Source organism: Martes martes (genome assembly GCF_963455335.1).
Source record: "Martes martes genome assembly, chromosome: 10".
NCBI lineage: Eukaryota > Metazoa > Chordata > Mammalia > Carnivora > Mustelidae > Martes > Martes martes.
In genome coordinates, this window is record NC_137898.1 from 115,889,134 (window position 1) to 115,911,691 (window position 22,558).

The 22,558-nt window shown below is 49.9% G+C and overlaps 1 protein-coding gene across 3 annotated transcripts in view; it reads left to right on the plus strand.

Annotated features, from left to right (window-relative positions):
* Nucleotides 1-21,907, plus strand: part of TRPC6 (transient receptor potential cation channel subfamily C member 6) — a gene marked incomplete at its 5' end in the record, with an annotated part of 105,267 nt that extends 83,360 nt beyond the window's left edge. Inside the window, 9 exons of one of the 3 annotated variants that reach the window (XM_080816941.1) lie at nucleotides 1,987-2,203; nucleotides 5,308-5,541; nucleotides 7,285-7,549; nucleotides 9,146-9,341; nucleotides 10,097-10,300; nucleotides 12,071-12,145; nucleotides 18,957-19,040; nucleotides 20,353-20,428; nucleotides 21,226-21,907. In XM_080816941.1, coding sequence (XP_080673067.1) covers nucleotides 1,987-2,203; nucleotides 5,308-5,541; nucleotides 7,285-7,549; nucleotides 9,146-9,341; nucleotides 10,097-10,300; nucleotides 12,071-12,145; nucleotides 18,957-19,040; nucleotides 20,353-20,428; nucleotides 21,226-21,377 — 1,503 coding nt within the window. In that variant the 3' untranslated portion in view covers nucleotides 21,378-21,907. The remainder of the gene's footprint in view (nucleotides 1-1,986; nucleotides 2,204-5,307; nucleotides 5,542-7,284; nucleotides 7,550-9,145; nucleotides 9,342-10,096; nucleotides 10,301-12,070; nucleotides 12,146-18,956; nucleotides 19,041-20,352; nucleotides 20,429-21,225) is intronic. The other 2 variants (XM_080816943.1, XM_080816942.1) reach the window with 2 other exon arrangements.
* Nucleotides 21,908-22,558: the final 651 nt, after the last annotated feature.

Here is a 22,558-nt window from a genome sequence, read left to right on the forward strand (position 1 = left end):
CTTATGGAAGTATGATTTTTAGACACTTTCATAGCAGATTTTTACAAGGAACTTTGGATTGGCTCTGCTGTCTATCTAGGTGTACCTAATTCTGTGGATCCGTTGGCCTAAAGCTACCAAGCTAGGTCTGGACAGACAGACGGAGATGAGTACTTGAACTCACACCCACCCTGACACTCTGCCTAGAGTAAGAGTCTCAGTATCAAGAGAGAAGAGACTAGGGTACCTGGTGGTTCAGTCAGTGAAGTGTCTGCCTTTGGCTCAGGTCATGACCTCAGGGTCCTGGGATCGAGTCCCACGCTGGGCTCCTGCTCTGCAGGGAGCCTGCTTCCCCCCCTGCCCCCGCCCCACTGCTCCACCTCACTCACATGCTCTCTCATGCTCTTTCTCTCAAACAAATAAATGAAATCTTTTTTAAAAAAGAGAGAAGAGACTAAATTATGATTTATTTCAGCTTTAACATTTATGATTTTGGAAAACATGGACAAGTAAGGTCTGTAGGAACAGAGAACATTGATCACACCCCTTCCATGACAGCATTTAGCTTTTTTTCCATAGGAGAAGCACCTTCTTTTTTTCCCCTCAAAGAATCGACATATCTCTATACTTTATTTTTTTTTAAAGATTTTATTTATTTATCTGACAGATCACAAGTAGGCAGAGAGGCAGGTGGAGAGAGAGGAGGAAGCAGGTTCCCCACTGAGCAGAGAGCCCAATGCGGGGCTTGAGCCCAGGACCCTGAGACCTTGACCTGAGCCTAAGGCAGAGGCTTAACCCACTGAGCCACCCAGGCGCCCCTCTCTCTAATGAAAAAATATGCGATTGTTTGTAAACCACATAGAAGCATTAACTGCGAGCAGGAATGCCTGCTTTCAGATTCCAGCCCCACCGCTCAGGAGCGGTGGGACATCTCTGCCGGTTTCTGGATCTCCCATTCTCTGCATCGTCTACACAGCGTTTTAGCGGCACCTGCCCTCAGACTGTGGTCACGGTGACGCGAGTGGACAGAGTACAGCACTGGGATCATACCTGCACAGAAGCGTGCCAACCAGGTGTTGGCGATGCTATAAATTACACACTTTTCTGTTGTAACACATTCAATTGAAAATCTGTGGAAAGCGATGAGCCGTCTCCTCAGAAAACCACACATACATACTGAGTTGTTCAGCATTTCGGGGGGTGGTGTGCAGAGCCCTGGAGACTCATCCCGGACCCAAACCGTCCCCCTGGCCCCGAGGATTCGTGCATCGCACACACAGACTCATCCTGTGCTGGGAGCCCAGGAGCTCCGGCTGCCTCCGTGCTTCCCACGAAGAGCCTGATTTTCCCGTCATTTAGGACTTTCACTTGCTGCCCCTCAGCTCATGAGGGAGTGAACCTGGACCTAAAGTTCCCTTGTTGGGCTTTAAACCCAGCGTCGTTCCGGGACCTTGTTCTGAGGACCTCGTGGGAGCTGCCTGCCTTCGGGGTCCCGGTGCTCAGGCAGCTTCTCCAGTTAGCGGGACACCAGCCCCGCGGCCTCCCCAGCGCCCTGGCCGCTGACAGCCGCCTGTGAGGACAGCAGGCAGGACAGACGTGGGCCAGCGCCAAGCCGGTTCTGCTCCAGACCGTCCCTGCTGCTTCCTTGACACCCCACACCCGTGGAATGAGTCTGGTGTTCGTGAGCAGTGATGACACTATGCTCTGTCCTTAGTCGTAAAATATTCTGTCAGTTACGTAGTATTTTAAGAACTTAAGTATCGGTTAGCAAGAAAGTGAACTGACCGAATTATAAATCCAAAGCATCAGCCTACGTAGATGAGGGATGGAACCAACATTTTCAAACAGCGTAAAGAATTTTTATCTGTTCGCCAGTTCTATAAATATACACGATTATCTTAGGAGAGCACTGGAATGCACAGACACTGATTCTTAGGGGTACGCGTGTGTGTTTTGCCAAGTGAAGGGAACAAAGCTAAGATTCTCTTTCGCTGTGCGTTGTGGCAGATGGGGAAGATCATGCGGGGACCGTTCATGAAGTTCGTGGCACACGCTGCCTCCTTCACCATCTTCCTGGGACTGCTCGTCATGAACGCAGCTGACAGATTCGAAGGCACCACGCTCCGTCCCAATGAGACCAGCACAGATAATGCGAAACAGCTGTTCAGGATGAAAACCTCCTGCTTCTCATGGATGGAGATGCTCATTATCTCCTGGGTCGTAGGTAAAGACTGGTCGTTATTTGTGTGTGCGTGTGGCCTTGGCAGAGGCTGAGCCCTTTGCACGTCAGGTGCACAGACCCCGTGTGACACCAGGATTTCCTGTGTGTTGTTAGAGCGTGGTTATTCTGGGGTCATTACCAGGGGCACAGTCTTCTCACACACCACAAGCTCCTTAAGTTTCCAAGAAAAACCCGGAAGAAAATAGTAGAATAGAAATCTGGCCAGGGAGGGAGTAACGCTGTTGGTATTTTGGGAGAGCTGGGACTTCACATTTAAAAACAGCCACATGATTTTATGTTGAGATTTAGTAATCAGATTTATTGAACAGCTATTATGTACAGGCCTGCTGGAAGCACTTTCCCTACATCAGATCCCACAGTTCCACAGTCTGTAACATGACACCGATGTCTGTGTCCTAATGTTTGCCCGAGACCCCCCCACCCGGTAAGTGAAGCATAGAGAAGGCTAAGGTACTGCACTGCTTGTCTTTGGAATCAGTGGTACTCGTGGCTTGTTGCTAAATATAATGCAAAGGAGAAGGTATTTCAATCGGATGTTTGTGAATGAACCAATTCAGTAGTTAGATAAGGAGGGTCCCCAGGTGACTGAGAGAGCACCCTTGCAGAAAGGAAGTTAATGGGGGGTCAGGCCCATCTGTAAGTCCATCGCTGAAACCCACATGAGAACTACGTGTGGCGTTGTTAGGGGAACAGGAGCATACACAGGCGGGGCATCTACTTCTGAGTGAGGAGGGGGCAGGCAGGGCAGAGCAGGCCTCCCTGGACAGTACCTTCCATCTAAGACTTCGGAGATACAGCAGTGTCACTAGACTGAGTGTCGGGGGACTAAGGACACTACCAGGCCTAGAAACGCTGTCTGCGAAGCTGTGGAACCAGGACGGCCCCTGGCACAGCTGAAAGGTCAGGTGGTGGGTCCCCTGGAGCTCAGGTGCGGGCTGGGAGGCCTCTCCCGCCCTCACAGCCCCCCCCCCGCGCCCCGCACCCCCCCGCCCCCCTGGAGCTCAGGTGTGGGCTGGGAGGCGCCCTCCCGCCCTCACAGCGCCCCCCCGCGCCCCACACCCCCCCCCGCCCCCTGGAGCTCGGGTGCAGGCTGGGAGGCACCCTCCCGCCCTCACAGGCCCCCCTCCCCGCGCCCCGCACCCCCCCGCCCCCCTGGAGCTCAGGTGCGGGCTGGGAGGCGCCCTCCCGCCCTCACAGCCCCCCCCCGCGCCCCGCACCCCCCCCGCCCCCCTGGAGCTCAGGTGCGGGCTGGGAGGCGCCCTCCCGCCCTCACAGCCCCCCCCCGCGCCCCGCACCCCCCCGCCCCCCTGGAGCTCAGGTGCGGGCTGGGAGGCGCCCTCCCGCCCTCACAGCCCCCCCCCGCGCCCCGCACCCCCCCGCCCCCCTGGAGCTCAGGTGTGGGCTGGGAGGCGCCCTCCCGCCCTCACAGCGCCCCCCCGCGCCCCACACCCCCCCCCCGCCCCCTGGAGCTCGGGTGCGGGCTGGGAGGCACCCTCCCGCCCTCACAGGCCCCCCTCCCCGCGCCCCGCACCCCCCCGCCCCCCTGGAGCTCAGGTGCCGGCTGGGAGGCGCCCTCCCGCCCTCACAGCCCCCCCTCCCCACGCCCCGCACCCCCCCCCCCCGCCCGCCCCCCTGGAGCACAGGTGCATGTCTAGAGCGGTGCCCTCCCTCCCCGCTCAGCCCCATACCTACCCCGTCCCCCTCCCCCCGCTGGGGCGTGACGGGCTGTGCTCCCCCCACCCCTCCCCTCTGCCCCGGCTGGAGTGCAGGTGCGTGTCCGGCGGAGTGCCCGGTGGAGTACAGGTGCCTTGAAGGTGGGGGGCGGTCGGTGGGGTGGTGAGATGGCCCACAGTGGCTTTCAGCGCTGGGAACGGGACGCCCGCACGTCTTAGCGAGGTCACCGCAGCCGAGAGGCGGGTGAGTCTGCAGGTGAGAGAGCACCGTGGCCGCCTCCCCACCAAGTGGGCTGAGGGCGGGTTCTCGGGCCTTGCGGAAGCGGGGACGGCGGGGGCTTCCTGTGCACACAGAGGGGCCGGGAGTGCTGGGTGGCGGCTGCGCTCTGACAGGCGGCGACAGAGAGACCGGCCTGCCTGGGCCGATGAGTAGGTCCGGGTTGTGGGTGCCCTTGGAGCGCGGGTGGGGTTCTCCGGTGAAGATGTCCGTGAAGTACTGGGAGGCGCAGCACCACATCGCCTTAGGGGAGGAAGCAGGGCGTGATCTGCCGCGGGTTCCTTTGAAACATAACTGACATTTACCAGATACCACCGAACTATGGGAAGTATGACATTTCACTGTGAGCAGTTGATGTAACATAAGAACGGTCCCTCGGACGTGGCCTTTATGTCATCAAGCTAACCGCCCACGTGCCGGGTTTTGTGTGTGTGTTGGTAGACACGCCGCCCGTAACGGTGCTTGGCACGTAGGGTATGTTGAACACATTTCAAGTAATTATGATTATTAAACTTTTCGTTAAGAGTCATACATTACTTTTAGGGGCGCCTGAGTGGCTCAAAGTGTCCAGCTTAGATGTTTTCAATTTTTTTAAGATTTTATTTATTTATTTGAGAGGGAGAGAGCGCCTGAGTGGGCACAAGCTGGGGGAGGGGCAGGTGGAGAAGCAGACGCCCCCCTGAGCAGCCAGTCAGCCTATCTCCCCTGCGGGTGTCCCCGAACATCTCTAAATACACTTATATGTGTAGAATCAATGGATTAAAGATGGTCGTTTGATGGGGAGCCCCGGTGGCTCAGTCGCTGAAGCGTCCGCTCAGGTCTTGATCTCAGGGTTGTGAGCTCACGCCCCGAGTCGGGCTCCGTGCTGGGTGTGGGGCCTACTCAAGTCGTAAAGAAGTGAAGGTTGTTGTTGGAGCACTCTCGAGCTCTGTCCGCTTGTCTTCTAGCGATCCGCTGCGGTGGCCGGACTGAGATCTGCGGGGACGCGGGAGGCAGGGTTGGGTGGGTGGCCTGTGGCCCGGTTTTGGAGGGTTTCGAATGGGAGGCTGAGACCTTTCAAACTTATTTTGTTTTATGGAGGAGCTAAGGCTCGACTGAAATTGAATTGGATCTATTTTCACCCCTTTCCAACGCAGGCATGATATGGGCCGAATGTAAAGAGATTTGGACAGAAGGCCCCAAGGAGTACTTGTTTGAGTTGTGGAACATGCTTGATTTTGGTATGTTGGCCATCTTTGTGGCATCGTTCATTGCAAGATTCATGGCGTTTTGGCATGCTTCCAAAGCCCAGCGCATCATTGATGCAAATGATACTCTGAAGGACTTGACCAAAGTCACATTGGGAGACAATGTGAAATATTACAATTTGGGTGAGTTTGGACTGCACGGTCAATGTAAGTTAATAAAAATGCACAGATTTCTGATAAAAGCGAGTCAGTCGGAGTTCGATCACTACTCAGTTCTCACAGAATTCCTGGCGTCTTCAGAAGCGTCTGTGTCTGAAGGCACGCGCCGTCTCCTGCCGGTGGTCTTCCTCCTAGCTGGAGACCTCCAGATCCCAAGAACCCTGTCGCTTTCTCTCTCGGACCAGTTGGCGCACTACCATGGTGAATGCCTGTCTTATGTCTTTGATTGTTTTTCTTTGTGTCTATCCAAGACAGCACGTGTGTGAGTATCCCTTCCATTTAGTGCCATTTAAGGCACTAGACTATGCAGCCGCAAGGGACCGGTGGGATCCCCAGATGGCTCCTCGTAAGTCACACGGCTGTTCCTAACCAGGCTTTGAACTCGAGGGGAAACAAACAGAAAGCTGGGAGGCCAGATCCCAACCTCTAGTGCTGATCAAGTTCAGGGGGACAAGCTAGTGCTGAACCCCCAGAACGAGGCTGATGTGTCCTTGGGTCTCCAGATAGCGGTGGACAGAGCAGCAGGTGTGAGATGGTGTGAGACTCCTTCACAGAGGAGCAGACAAGAATCTCCGGAAAAGGAGGTTGGAGCTCAGTTACCACCTCCTGGGGTAGCGACCACAGGAGGCATCCCCCCCCCCAACCAGGAGGAAGGGGAGTCAGGGATGGAAACAGATTTGGGGGTGCTCAGGAGAAGTCCCTCCTTGAAGAACCCTGGGGTGGGGATGATAGATCCCTTTTGAATGCTTATTTCAAATGCCCTGGTAAGAAATCAGTTAACATCAGCTGGCATCTCTGTGAGTTTCTTGGCTGTATCACATAGAGATCTCTTTATCCGTATTTTCTAATATTTATTTTAATGGTCAACACTCTTTCAATATGCAGAATTTTGAAATGTGACAGCTACCTATTTATACATTGTATTCATAGACTTACTGTAAGACAGGAAAGTGCTCTGACTAGTTTTCTTGTATCCCTTCCTGATTTCACTTCCCAGCAAATAAGCAAATATCATCCTGTTTTTCCTCTTTCTTACACATTGTTTTGCAGTTTTTTTTCAGAATGGTTTCATTGGGTTTGATAACCTAATATAATAATGCCAGAAAATGAAAAAATGAATACTTGCTACATTTTTATGGGAAAATAGAGTTATTTGAGCGACCAATAAAGATTGTTTCTAGTAGGCTGAAGTACCTGTCAGTAGTTTGCAAGCCCTGGATTACATTACAGTGGGATTTTAATTTAAAGTTTAATAATAAACACTACCCCTTGTGTAGTGCCAAGTGTGTTCTGAACACCAAATATATGTTGGTTTATTGAATTTTCAAATAGATGAGAGAGGGAGAGTGAGAGTATCTCATTTTTAAAGATGGAAAAATAAAACTAAGAGAAATTAAATAACCTGGACCAGTTTTTACACACACACACACACACACACACACACACACAGACAGAGGAATTTCTGCAGATACCAAGTTCCTAGTTCGAGCTCTTAGCCATGACGCTATATTTTTATGGAAAATTGCCAGCAAATCAGGAGGATCATCTTCTTATAATTCAGATGCTTCAATATGCTCTACCCTTAAAGATCCCCTTTCCATCAGATATTTGATAGCTAATGTAATTCTGTTTCTTTAGCAGAAAAGAAGCTCCCTAAGTAAACAACTTACGGAAACTCAGGATAACTCTTGTCTTTCCTCTTTCCAGCCAGGATCAAGTGGGACCCTTCTGATCCTCAAATCATATCTGAAGGTCTTTATGCAATTGCCGTAGTTCTGAGTTTCTCAAGAATAGCTTATATTTTACCAGCCAACGAGAGCTTTGGACCTCTGCAGATATCGCTGGGGCGAACAGTGAAGGACATCTTCAAGTTCATGGTCATCTTCATCATGGTGTTCGTGGCCTTCATGATCGGGATGTTCAACCTCTACTCGTACTACATCGGGGCAAAGCAAAACGAGGCTTTTACCACGTATGTGATCTCAGATGCGCTGGTGGTGGGGACTGTACATGAACTAAATGTTAGCTCAGCAGGGTTCATAGATGTCCCCGGGTGATCCCTGATGTTCTGGAAGAGACCTCATCTCATTCTCTTTAGCAGAACGAGAGGATTTTTAAATAAATTGGAAGAATTCGAAAACACAGGTACCTTCCTAGTACGAAGTCATATTAGCAGGCGTTGTTAGCCCCGGTAACTCTGGTAAATACCTCGCTCACGTCATTGTATGATCTGCTTCACAGCAAGAAGAAACGGAAGCTCAGACAAGTTAGTAACTCTCGGAACGTTGCGGAGCCGCGAGCCTGCAGGAAAGCTGGGCCCTGAGCGCTTGTCCCGGGCTCCAGCCCTGGCTCTCGGACCCTGTGCTCTGACTGGTCAGAGACGCCTGGGGCACTGGGAAGACGGCCGCCTTCCTCACCCACTGCCAGACCTTATCACTGAGGAGATCCAGTTTTGTTTTTTTTTTTTAAGATTTTATTTATTTATTTGACAGAGAGAAAGAGCACAAGCAGCAGAGAGGCAGGCAGGGGAGGGGGAAACAGGCTCCCCGCTGAGCAGAGAGCCCGATGTGGGGCTCGATCCCAGGACCCTGAGATCATGACCTGAGCCGAAGGCAGAGGCTTAACCGACTGAGCCACCCAGGCGCCCCATGACGGGAGTTTTGACTTAGGTTCACCATGGCTGCAAGTGTGTTTTCCTAAAGCACGCTTACAATCGATTACTGGAGTGTTAGGTCGTCCGTGTTGCAGTGAGAAGCATTGACTGAAACAGAGCCCAGTGTCAGTCGTAGTCTTCTCAAGTCCAGTTTACCAGAGAATGAAAGCTGCTCGGCTAAGCTGAGGGGCTTCACTGTGGTCAGTAACTACACACAAAGCATTGACATTCCTACCCAAGACTCGTCAGTGATGTTGCTAATAGTGTCTTTGTTTATATTGTCATATTTTCCTTAAGACATACACTATTATTACCTATTTATTGGACATGAGTAGATATATAGATAAGTGGGATACCTAATAGGACTCCAACAAATTGTATTATTTATTTTTTTTTAATTTTTAAAAATTTATTTATTTGAGAGAGAGAGATGACAAGTAGGCAGAGAGGCAGGCAGAGAGAGAGGGGGAAAGCAGGCTCCCCACTGAGCAGAGAGCCCGATGTCGGGCTCGATCCCACGACCCTGAGATCATGACCTGGGCCGAAGGCAGAGGCTTAACCCACTGAGCCACCCAGACGCCCCCAAATTGTATTATTTTTATCAAATAATACATTTAACGCTTCCATTGCCAAGGCTATGGATTGCTTCAGTGTTGCTCTCTGTGGTTATGAGCTTACGTTAATAGCATTTTTAAGTGCTTATTATGTGCCAGCTTTTGAGCTGAGTGCTTCATTCCTGCAGCCCTGTGGGAAATGAAAGTTACTGTACCCATTGTACAGAAAACAGGTTCAGAGAAGGAAAGAATTTTCTCATGAATATCTGCAGATTCGCAAAGACACTACATCAACTCACTCTTATTATGGGATTACTGTCATTCACACACTGTACTGCTTTCTCTCTTTATTTTTCCCCAGAGTGGAGGAGAGTTTTAAGACCCTGTTCTGGGCTATCTTTGGACTTTCTGAAGTGAAGTCAGTGGTCATCAACTACAATCACAAGTTTATTGAAAACATCGGTTATGTTCTCTATGGAGTCTATAATGTCACGATGGTCATTGTTTTGCTCAATATGCTAATTGCAATGATCAACAGTTCATTCCAGGAAATTGAGGTATAATTTCTGTACATCTGTACGCTCTGTGGCTACACGTTTTGACTTACTCCAGGTGTCGCCTCAGCAATGGTGATGAAAGCACGTGTTCCTTTTCCTCATTTTTTCTTGCCTGTTTTATGTACTTGTCTGGCCAGTAAGCTAGAAAATTTTAACTCTGCATGAAGAAATGTGTGATTCACTATTTAAAAAAAAAAACCCTTAGAAACACTATGTCAGCTTGAATTTATATTTTATTTAAAAAAATTATTGCTTACATTTTATGTTTATTAAAAAATAAATTATTTTAAAAAATTATTGCTTACAAATACCGCTAGTCTCCAAATCTTTTCTGTACTGATGTTCAAAATTGACCTCCTCCTGGATTTAAGGGGACAGAATAAATTTTTATTCCAGAAATTTTGGTCAAATCTGTGATCTCCTGCAGAACAAATTCATCAAATTTATGAGCTACTGCAGAACAGAAGAGTGAATAATTTTTCATGGCTTCTTTTAGAATGTAGAATAATACATTTATATCTTTCAGGGTACTTATAAACATGCACATTTTGAGATCCTTTGTTCTGTAAGTCTGGTAAAATTTCAGACAGGTTTTGGAAAGAGTGTCTGAGTAGAACTTTAGCCTTGAAGAAAAGTCTTGGACTGGTCTTTGGGGTTTGACAGTGTCTGCAGGCATCGAGCTCCACGGTGTTAGAAGAATCTGGGTAATTCTGTTTATGCCTCTCATTGCTGAACTGTCATGTGTGTTTGTGTAGGACGATGCTGATGTGGAATGGAAATTTGCAAGGGCCAAACTTTGGTTTTCCTACTTTGAAGAGGGAAGAACTCTACCTGTTCCTTTCAACCTGGTGCCAAGTCCAAAGTCCCTGTTTTATCTCTTACTGAGACTTAAAAAATGGATTTCTGAGATGTTCCAGGGCCGTAAGAAAGGTTTCCAGGAGGATGCGGAGATGAACAAGGTAATTTGACTTGATAATTTAAAATTACATTTTTAAAATGCAATGATCATTCAAACACTCTATTACATTCCTTTAAAAGGAAGTGGCCCATGAGGACACGTCTGGTCATTCCCCAATCGGCATGGTCCTTTGGCTTGTGTCTGTTCAGCAGGAGCTCATTTCCTACTTACAAGAATGTGGGGAAAATTCCTGAGATGTAGCCATAATAATGAGTCATCTGTGGTGGGCGTCGTGGCTGTGGCTCCAGGCCCCCACCTCACCTTCAGTTCACACAGGATGGGGAAACAGCCGCCACCGATGACGACCTGGGGGGATTTGACAGACTCTCAGCTTCTACACTGAAAACCAGAGACCAACGACTCGCGTGCATATGGGAGACTAGACTTGGCACTGAGTGGTTCAAGAGAGAAAGACCGCAGGGTAGTCATTGGAACAGTCATCCCGTGGGGCAGTGCGATCTCAAGAAGCCACGAGAGACATACAGCGTGTGGAAGTGTTTCGGGCACAGGCAGGATGTGGTGCGGAAGTGTGTACGGGGTGGGGACAGTCGTCTGCACCCAGGAGGAGCACTGAGCGAGAGATGCATTCAGAGGAGAAGGGCCAGCATGGGGACAGGTGTGCCTAAGGTGTCATAGGACGGGGAATGGAAGGAACTGGCTGTTACATCCCCCGAAGGAGGACTGAAGGGGAACGAGGTAAAGGGCTTTAGGTCTCCCGAAAGGTCTCCCATTTTGACTAGGGTGTATACTTGTTGTTGTTTTTTGTTTGTTTGTTTGTTTGTTTTTCGTCTCTTCAAAAACAGGAAGAGAGGCAATGGGCAAATTTGCAAATCGTTCAGTTTTAGTTCTATGTAAAAACAAACTTGTCATAACAAGATCTGTCCAACAGAGGGGGCTGCCTTGTGAGGTCGTGAGTTCCCCGCCATTGCGAGCGATCAGTAAATGCTGGATGACCACTATTAGGAGTTTTTAGATCTTCCTACAGCGAGTGGGCAGTTGAGCCAAGTGATTGTAAAAGTTTCTTGCAGTTCTGAGATCCTATCACTGAGAGAAAAGAGAAACATTCCAACTTCTGCTCTGTTTTGCTACTCACCACTTGAGGCTCTCAAGTAAACAGTAGGCTCTCTGGGCTTCGGTTTCTCCGTCTGCCCTATGGGAATTCATATCCACATCATAAAGATAAAATCAAATAAATATATGAAAGGGCTTTGAGGATTATAAAGCCATCTTTAAAAGTACTTATTATTATACTACTGTGAAATGTTTGGAAGACTACCCCATTTACTGCATTGTTCCAGCATCGAATGTCTAGAACCCAGTGAGCTGGTGGGAGGAATTTCTCTCACTTTACTTTTAACTGTGGCCTTTACAGGTCCAATTAGAACTGCAGCCCGAGGGCGCTGGGGGCTCGGTCAGCTGGGCGTCTGACTCTTGCTTGAGATCCTTTCCCTCTCTCTCCCCTGCCCCCTCCACCCCCATAAATGTATAAATCTTAAAAAAAAAAAAAAGGAAAAAGAACTGCAGCCCTAGCGAACCTGTTGTGCAGGTGAAGTCTCTGAGTGCTCAGCATTGGGGACGGCCCAGGAGGAGCGCGCGTCTCCTGCTTCTCTTCCTGAACTTTGCTGTAGGGTTAGACCGGGAGACTTTCAAAATATGGAATAAAGAATGTAGTTGGTTTTGTAATTCTCAATGTAGAATTTGCAATTGTATTCATTTTACTATCTATTCTTAGTTTCATTCTTCTTCTTTTTTTTTAATCTGGTTTTAAAAGAGGAATGAAGAAAAGAAATTTGGGATTTTGGGAAGTCACGAAGACCTTTCAAAATTACCACTGGACAAAACACAGGTAAGATCACGTTTGAAAAGACAAAGTCCTGCATCTGAGCAGGCTTATGTTTTCAGAGAAAAGGACCCGTGTTCAGAAGCCGTTTCAAGAAACAGGTAGCAGTCATGAAAGAAATTAACTATTGTAATTATGCCTCCAAGAATCTGTCACTGAGAGCTGAACGTGGTCGGCGTGTTTAAGGCAGATGTTAGACGTAGACTTCTGTACTTGCAGGCAGTGGAATACAGCAGCAGTGATGGAAGGGAGGCCGACGGAGAGGTTGGAGGACCTCACCGGGGACCGAGGGGACATGACGAGGGTCCCGCAGCAGCGCAGGTGTCCTGGACACACCTGTCATGGCTGGTCGGGGAGTTCAGGGCCCGCGGTCCTCCGCGCAGCCGGTGGGGAGCAGTGCGCCTGCCGGGGCGTGCGCTCTTACGTGGCTCAGCATCCCGACCGTGGGGACACGGGCTTCCTCCTCCTGGCGTGCGCGTAGTGGGGGCACACACATGCCTGTCACCGAGGGGCACTGCCGATGACGTCATTAGGAGAAGGGCAGGGTACATAGTGAATGGCAGCAGACGACTGCGTGTCCCTTCCCCTCTGGACTCCTCAGGCTTAGGGGCTGTGGGGCTGGTCCGGTGGAGGCCGTGTGGTTCTCCAGGGCTTGCTGTAGTCCCACGCGGATGACAGCTTCATGTGTCCTCATCAGGGAGCAGACCGGGCCACAGCTCCCCTGCCTGGGCTCAGAAGGGTGCCGCGGGCCACTCTGCAGGGACAAATGAACAGAACCGAGGCCATTGCTTTGTTTTCAAGCTAAGTCTGTGACCTCCCATGACAAGGTGGGGGCACGGAAAGTATCGATCCAGCTTCAGTCTAAATACTGGAAGATTGGGACCTCCCCTCGCCCCCGCCCCGCACGGTAGCTCCCGGTGCTTCCCTGAGCCTCGGTTTCCCCATCTGTCAACCAGGGAGGCCAAGGCTGAACCCATCACACCGGCCTGTTGGGAGGAGTTGGGGATGCTTTGTGGAGAGCAGACCCACTTGTGCTGAGCGGGTGATGCTTGCATGAGAACGGACCATTGCACAAACATGGGGAATGTCAAGGGAATCACAATGCCCGTTCTCCTTTACGACAGAAACTATAGTATCTTGGAAATCAAATAACTCTATTTCTTTGTAATCTCTCCCAAAATGTAGGAAATTAAAATTTATTTTAATCATTTTAATCATCTAAAATGCACATTATATCATTTTATAAAAAGATTTATTTATTTGGGAGAGAGAGAGAGAGCACGTACATAGGGGTGGGGTGGGTGTGGGAAGAGGGAGAGAGAGAGAGAATCCAAGCAGATCCCTGGCTGAGCACAGAACCAGACACAGGGCTTGATCCCACGACCCCAAGATCACAACCTGAGCCAAAACCAAGAGTTGGACACCCAACTGACTGAGCCACCCGGGCGCCCCAGATTTTATATCTTTTAAAGAAGGGTTGGATCACCTTACACTTTCCAATAGCACCTATTCTAACCCTGGATGAGAATAAACTCAGAGCCATACTGAGCCTGTGGTATCGGATCCTAAGTGTGAATCAGCAAAGTGTCAATTCTCATGTCAGTTTCACCGTCCAGAGACCCTTGTGCAATCGTGGAGATGGGCTGCTCATACCTTCTCTCAAATAGTGTGATCGGCAGATGGCCCCAGTGCCTGTGGGTCGCCTCTGCCTTCCTACGGGAGCCACACTCTCAGTCCCAGGCATTTGCAGCAGGTGCAGGACCCTCCCTGGGGCCATCTTTGTGCTCAGCACCGTGTCGGCTTGGCTGACCTTCTCAGTCTTCTTGCCCTCCGTGCTTTCATGGGTGAGCCAAGCCTCAGGTTCCGGAAGCTCTTTCTGCCTCTCCTGCCCCTCCTCCCCGTGATCTCTCGGAGGCGGTATTCCGGATACATCTCATCCTTCTAACTTGGTCTTGGCATTTGATTCCTAGAGGCCTGAAGTAACACAACTATCTACTTTACTTTCCCTGGGCGTGTAAGCTTGTGATGAACAGAAATCGGCGCACACCTCCTTTTGCTTGGTGCGTTAACTGTATTCCTGGGGGAGTGGTTTTTACAGCAGCCATTTGTGTCTCTAACTGTTTTTGCCTGTTGTTGCTGAGACGGATCGCTGGGACAGGCTTGGCCCTGATAGGTCCTAAGCAAAACTCTCGTGGTTCATTCTTCCTTACTCAGTGTGTGCGGCTTTGCTTTCTTTTCCACTTGAGTCTACACCTAGAACAGTCAGGCTTCCATTCCACTTGGATCTTCTCTCTGACCCCTTGAGGATTAAAGAGGTCAGGCTGCACCAGCACTGTCTTTGCAGCCGTGCAGACGCTCCATGGAAATCAGTAGGAAGAGGCACGTAACAACACGGCATCTTTGCTGAGGGCAGCTCTGGAGGGCACTGAGTGGGGTGCTTGCAAGTGTTAGCTTCTCAGATTCAGTCTGGAAGGGTAGTGTAGTTAAGGTCAGTTCTCTGCCGTCCAGCATGCCTTGGGTAAAGTGAAAGTGCCAAATTACTTCCCAAACGAGCTCTCTGCGAGCTCCAGGGAAGATCTCGCTCAGCTGGTCGGTGCGAGCGTGGCTTGCACACCCGACGTGGTGGACCGACGCGGGGCACAGACATTGCTGCTGCGTCTTCCATCCGCTCGGCTCTGGGTTGCATGAAACGTGGGAGTTGTTTGTTTGTTATATATCCAGGAACTGTGTCCTTTGGCTTTCGATTAGGTCAGAGGTTGTCTTGTCCATCATCAGATGGAATAATTATACGACACAGTGGTTCTGGCTCTTTGCTGTCCCCGGGCGGCGTCCCTAGTTGACTTTTTATCAATTCCCAATCCTCTTCTCTGGGTACATTGAGCTAAAATCTCTGGCAGTGAAGCTTGGAAGTGGGTATTCTGACAAGATCTTAGCATATTCTAGCGCTCCTCTGGGACGGGAATCACCGAACATTTCATCCCCTGAGTGAGGGACACGTCCGTGAGCAGCAGTGGTCCGCAGACCATCCCCAGAAGAGAGCGACTAGATTAACATGCAACATGAAGCAGGCCTGAGTCCACATGGCGGACACGAGATGGTTCCCCTTCCGTACGACAGAGATGACCGATACACTCATAGAACGCCGTCTGTATACCAGGCTCTGAATTCTACACACCCTCTGTCTTTAATGACCTCAAGGAGGGAGGGTTTATGATTTCCCTAATTATGCTAATTATGCATTAGCAAGGTGAGGTTATAGAGCTGAAGGGACTGGCCCAGAGTCTCATTTCAGACCGAAAACAGAGGCAGGGTTCAAGGTCAGATCTGCCGATTCCAGCGCGGAGGCTCGAGAAAGCCCTGACCGCAGTGCTGTGTCCTTTCTGTGCCCCTGCTGACGGCACAGCATGTCCGAACAGTTTGGGCTCCGCACTGGCCCCAGGCCGTAGACTAAATGCTAACATCAAGCTAATTACTGGGAAATGAGCGAGAGGAAGCGTGAGGAAGGCAGGAGTGTGGTGTAAACGCGAGGGAGCGTGCGTGCGCACGGGGAGCCGGGCTGCCACCCACGAGCCCTCCCACCCCACTCCTGCCGCATCGTTCCTGTGAGGACTGGCTGCAGACACCCAGATCCCCAAGGGTTCTGACCATTCCTGTGGCCTCCGGAACCCGCAGAGTTCGCACCTGTCCCGTGGCTGTGGACGCCGCCCGCATTACCGCGTCTTGCCACCAGGGGTACCGCGGCGCCCTCGCACCTCGAGGGCGTCTTTCCCGGGGCACGATTTCTTTCCTAGAATTGTGGCACGTGTGTTTATTCAACACCCGCTCTGTTTTAGACACTGACTAGAATTTCTTGTCGTATTCGCGCCCAGTTTCATATTTCAGATTTAGAGAAGAGCTGGTCACATAAAGTGATCCAAATGCATTTGTAACTGTTCAGTGGTAGACCTCTGAACGACCCTGGGGGTTCCCAGCCAGGGGTGGTCTGACGCCCTGCACCAGCGCCTCAGGGTGCATTCGTAATCCCTGGGGACGCTGTGGCTGTTGCACCCAGGGAGGGGAGCTGTTCCCGGCGTCTAGTAGGTAGAGTCCGGGGACACCCCTCAGAGTTCTGCGGGGTACAGCAAACCCTGCAATAAAAAATTATGCAGCCCAGAGGGTCAGAAAGATTGCGGGCGGGAAGGTCTGGACACGGCCGGTGGGGTGCATGCCCTGGGGCGGGGGGGGGGGTTGCTGTGTGTTGTGCCGGGACCGCATGAATGTGCCGTCCCTGTGGTTATGGACACGTCAGCATCTTTGCTCTGGAACATCCATAATCATACACACACTCAGGGGAACAGAAGACCACTTTCTGGCTTTGCTGGCCCGGTTACCTCTTACAGCGGCTGGTGTAGGGCCCTGCCTCCCGCCCTGCCCAGCTCTGCCTCCATTCCTTCTTCATGTTTCCGATGTGTCCTTACGTGTAGCTGAGCTGCCCCGTCCTGGTGTGTGGACCTGCATCGTACATGTCTTGTACGGCAGGGGGTCCGGAAAGCGGGTGAACCGTCGGGGACCCAGAAGCTCTTCTTCCTTCACTTCACCATGGCTGGTCTGAGCCCTTGTCCTCTGCCAGGTGGTGCTGGCTCTGGGGACCCTGGGATGGTGTAGAGAAAAATCCCTCCTTCCATTAGAGCCGAGCAGGCTGTACACAAGCCAGTGAGTGAAGCAGCTCGCTCAGGGGCTCTTTCTCAGGGTGGGTGGGAAGAGCCTCTCTGAGGAGCTTGTGTTTGAAGCTAAAATACAAAGTGTGGGGCAGAGCAAACCAGCCGGCTGGGCAAAGGGGGTTTCGGGAACTGGGAACAGCAAACACGCAGGGCCTCGGTGATGGTAATGCAAGAGTGAATATCCCTGCCCCCCTGCCCCCCCGCCCCCCAGCCCGACCAGAGAAAAGATGATCTCCACAGGCCTGCAGTGCTGTGATCTTCGGGCACTGGGGATGACGGGCACATCGAGTATTAAGGTCCACACGTTCATCTTCAGAAAAATCCCAAAGAAACATGACTTTTCACTTTCCTATTTCCACAAACACCTTTTGGTTGTACTAGTGGGCGCCAATGAAAGAGGGAATGATTTGCAGTCATAAAGCTGTGTTCATGAATGGATGGTGAATAGATCGGAGGCACCGTGTGCAAAGACTGCCCCGTCTGGATCCTGTTCCTCTAGGAACCTGTCCTCATCCTCATAACCAGCGAGGGTGAAAGTGGGCTGGAATCTAGTCATCACATCTCGTGATGATGCCCTGACGATGTAAATCATAGTGATGGCCAGGAAGAGTTGTATCATTGTAAAAATAAAGGAGCAACTACATTTTAAAAAATAAATTAGGGGCTCCTGGGTGGCTCAGTGGGTTGAGACGCTGCCTTCGGCTCAGGTCATGATCTCAGGGTCCTGGGATCGAGCCCCACATGGGGCTCTCTGCTCAGCGGGGAGCCTGCTTCCCCCTCTCTCTCTGCCTGTCTCTCTGCCTGCTTGTGATCTCTCTCTCTGTCAAATAAATAAATAAAATATTTTAAAAATTAAATATTAAAATAAATAAAATATTAAAAATGAAAACATTACTAAAAATAGAATTGAAGTTTGCATTCATTTCACAAATTCCTCAACCAGTAGGACTTGGAGGAGCAGAGGTGTCCCCTGGACCATTCCCTTCCTTGTCAGAGCGAGTGCAGAAAGTTCCAGAATGTCCCCTGCCGGTCCGCAGCAGCCTGGGACAGAGCCACAGGTCACTGTTCAGCTTTGTGCCCAGAGCTCTCTCAGAGAACTCATGCTGCCTCTGTTTGCTTAATTTGGCCAATGGTATAATTTTATCCTCATGTTTTATAAAGTAAAAGAATAGGGATGTTTTGCTGACACTTTCAGAGAGGTCAAAAGAGAAGCACGAACAGCTCCGTGGAGAGGTGTGCTGTCCGCAGAGTGTTTTCAGAATTACATACTGCGTTTTCCTATTATTGTAACCCGGCTAGATCGTAATCATTTTGTTCTTCGTGGACACCCAGACTCTATCACAGGACCTACACGCAGACACTCAGTGCGCGCTTGTTCCGTGGGTGAATGTGTGCCGAGCTGTTTGAGTTAGTTGCGGCCACGTAAAGCAACTTAGTTACTTAGTGCAACTTAGATGTTGTTGGGAACATCAATCATGGCTGTCTTTGAAGATGGTCTTGGAGTTTCTTGTCCCCTGGAAAACAGTTGTGCACCCGGAAACAAAAAAACGAATTTGGATCTGCTATGTTTTGCTCAATTCCCCTACTTATTTCTTTTTAAAACCAGTTTTTCTTTTTAGAAAATGCCACGAAGAGTTTCTTTAATCAGTCTCTTCGTGTGGTAATATGGCCCTTCACGACCTTTATTACAGATTCCTTTAGATCCTTGTTATTTGTCTGTTGAAGCAAAGGATGTTTTTGAAAAGGACTGCCCACATGTGATACTATGTAGATCCTCAAGTTCAAATTCAAATTCATTCGTTATTTCTTGGCTCCTGAACACAGTCTTAGCCTGGTGTTGGCCCGGGACGCCCACGCAGCCCTACTGCGGGTGTGGGTGCTCTGGTGGTTTGTGCTGGTCTGACCCTTCCCGACCCGTGGACTCCTGAGGTCACCGCCGTTACTTTCCCTCCCGGTCTCTCCTCTGTCAGAGACGTGCCTGTCTCCGAAGACAGACTGTCAAGCCAAGTCAATGACAATGTACATATGTAACGAATAAATTCCTATACGTAACTAATAAATACCATCCCATTTATTTAAAAGAAAAAGAGGAATTTCTAATTCTTTTCAAATTGCAGCTTGGGCATAGTAAGCAATCGAGTGTGCGGAGCTCGGAAGGTTTCCAGCTGAACAGTTTCGGCGACCCTCCCAGGCAGTATCAGGTAAGCAAGACAGTCTTCTCAAGGACGGAGGCTAGTTGTTCGTAATATTTGAAATCCCAAGCTACGTGATTCTTTAAGTGAAAATGACCTATTAGGTTGTTTTTCTCAATATCAAAATAATGCATGAATTTAACGCACACGCGCCCGGCACTGGAGAGACATAAGTACGTGACACGGACGAAGCCTTGGCTTGCAGAGCTCAGAGCCTGCGTGTCCGCCGCGGAGGGTCTCCTCCCACGAAGCACACGGAAGAGAGCGGGTCGGACCTCGGACCCCACCGCTGACTCTGGAGCTCTACCGCCTTTTGGTGATTTTCTGCCGGGTGACTTAAATGATTTATATGTATGTGCATAATTTTACGCATACCTCAATACGATTTACGTGTATCTGTAACATTATGTAAATGAGTGAATACTTAACAAACAACAGTTTTTTATTTCACAAAACATATAGCAATTTTAATGGATTTTTAAAAAGTGGTACTACGATGAACATTCTTGTCCATGCACCTAATTATATCCTTAGAACTGGTTTTTCTTTTTAAGATTTTATTTAGTTGAGAGACAGACAGAGAGATCATGAGCAGGGGGGAGGGGCAGAGGGAGAGGAGGAAGCAGGCTCCCCGCGGAGCAGGGAGCCCCATGCGGGACTTGATCCCAGGACCCCGGGATCACAACCCGCGCCGAAGGCAGATGCCCAACCGATGGAGACCTGCTAGAATGAGTTTTTGGAAGTGGTATCTTACTGTCCAGCATTTAGTCTGGGGTTTAGAGAGTAAGATTTGCCTTAACCATGTGTCCACCGGCCCTGAGCCTGGTCCTCTTCCTGAGCCGTGTAGCCTAAATGCAACGTTCTCAAGAAGCTCGGCTACTGTGAAACTAGCCATTCCTGAATTACCAGCAAGTACAAATTCTAGTTCTTGGTAAGGGAGGTCAAAAAACATAAACAAGCGTGCGTTGGCTTAATCTCCGGTTCCCACATGCACCATTAACCGCACCTCGAGCCTCGCCAGCGGAACGGCTGTGTGTTTCTGTGACGCTTTGCAACCGAAGCACGAGGAGCCCCAGGCAGGAGCAGGTGTGCTCGGAAGCTCTTGTTCCCTCAAGAAGTAACCGGAGGCGTTCGCTCCGGGGACGTGACAGTCGCTCTGGTGATCTGGTGACAGTGTGTGTTCTCTGCCAGACAGATCACCCGAGCCTTCGTTAGCCGTCCCTTCTGAAGTCCTTAGGAAGGACAGACTCAGACACGTCTTCCAAGTGAGAGATGTGTCACAAACAGGAAACTGAGGTGGATTTCTCCTCTCTTGGTCTAGAAAATTATGAAGAGGCTCATTAAAAGATACGTGCTACAAGCCCAGGTAGATAAGGAGAGTGACGAAGTGAACGAAGGTGAGTGGAACGGGACGAGTGAGGGTGTGGGGCCTGAGGCCGAGCTGCAGGAAAGCCAGAGGGAAGGGGTGGGCGGTGAGCCTCCGGGGGAGGGAGGCCGGCTGCCCCGAACCATCAGTGCACGGACTATAGGGGCGTGGGCTCGTTCTCCACAGTCGGGGCAGATGGCCCTTGCTGCGTGAGTAAGTCCTGCTTCTGGGGTGCTGGGAGGGAGGAGGAAGGGGTTGGGAAAAGCAGAGGCTGTTGCCCCCAACTCCTGCCAACACCTGCCACCGATGCCTCCTTTTTATTTTAGGACATTCGTTACAATTCTTTCTCTATAGTCTTTTTTTTTTTTAATTTAATTTTTTTTTTCAGTGTTACAGAATTCATTGTTCATGCACCACACCCAGTGCTCCATGCAATCCGTGCCCTCCTTAATCCCCACCACCAGGCTCCCCCAACCTCCCACCCCCCCGCCCCTTCAAAACCCTCAGGTTGTTTTTCCGAGTCCATAGTCTCTCATGGTTTGTCTCCCCCTCCAACTTCCCCCAACTCCCTTCTCCTCTCCATGTCCCCATGTCCTCCGTGTGATTTCTTATGCTCCACAAATAAGTGAAACCGTATGATAGTCTTTTCATTCACCAAAAGCTTAGGTGAGAAAATAGAAACCTGCCCCATTAGGAAGTTTTTCCCTCTGAAAAGATCCCGACGACAGATGTGTGTGGGAGAAGGACTGCTTTCCTTCTCTCCCAGTAACCCTCGTTTCTCCACATCTGCATTTACAGTTAACTCACTGTCATTCTTGTTTTTCAAAGGGGAACTGAAGGAAATTAAACAGGACATCTCAAGCCTCCGCTATGAACTCCTTGAAGAAAAGACTCAGAATTCAGAAGACCTAGCAGAACTTATTAGAAAACTTGAGGAGAAATTATCAGTGGAACCAAATCAAGAGGAAAGCAATAGATAATGCAAAGGCGTCCTTTAAAAATCATATTTATTTGTCCACTTGAAGCCATATTATTTTCCAATTTATTTTTTTAAGTGCCAGTGTGAACACCTTTTAAACGAGAAAATGTCCAAAGATAACTTGGATCGTCCAATTATCCAAAACCCCAATATTTAATATTTTTGGTGATTGAATTTCATTGTTCAGGCTGAAGTTTGCAGATTATGATGAAAATTGTGCCCGGTGTTTGATGCTTGTTTATATTAACTGCTTTCTGGGGTATAACTATTGTGATGATGTGATTCCGTGTTGTGTCTGCTTGGGGACACTCCCCGTGCAGCATTTCTCCTGAAGGTGACTTCAGGTAACTTCTGGCCTGCTTTACGGGTCCCCTGATGGTGACTTCCAGCCCTGAAACCTGGGGAAGGATGATCTATGGGTATTTGGAGGATGCTGTTTAATCATCTACTCTGCTTGGCCCCCACAGAATATGACTGGTGATATCTGTGCAAAATGCGATTAAATCTTTCCTGAACTTTTGGATTCATCTCACTGGAAATGTTACACTTAACAGTGAAAAAGTGCTTCCTCTACTGAGCCCTGGGAACATGGTTTAGTTTGTGTGTGTGTGTGTGTGTGCGCGCGTGCCAGTGTGTGTGTGGCATGTGTGTATGTGTGCCAGTGTGTACGTGTATGCATACACGTGTGCATGTATGTGTGCACGGCACATGTGTGCATGTGTGTGTGGCATGTGCGTGTGCCTGTGTGTGCACACTAGTGCATATGAAATCCTTGTCTTATTTTCTTTTGCAGCTAATACAGACCCTCAGAACCTCTTTATCTTGGGTTTTTTACTGTGACGGCAAGATTTTGGCCCAGTAAGAACCCTTTATTAGAGAGGTAGCAAAGTCACAAATGACTGCAGTGATTTGGCCCAGTGATGGCAGAGTCCGGTGCCGTTTCTGAGGTTATTTGCAGGGGGATTCCCACCTTTGGCATCGAGTATAAAGGGAAAAAAGTATTGAGGGAACTCGTCAATACTTCCCTGTCGCTCTCAGTGCATTCTCCCGCCCCGCCGAAGTACACCACACGGGAATCTGCATCCGTATGCACTGGCGGGGTCGTTCTTACCGAAGATTGGAGGCGACGTCTACAACAGTGGAAAGAGAAATGAACGTTCATTTGTTCGACTCGCCAACATT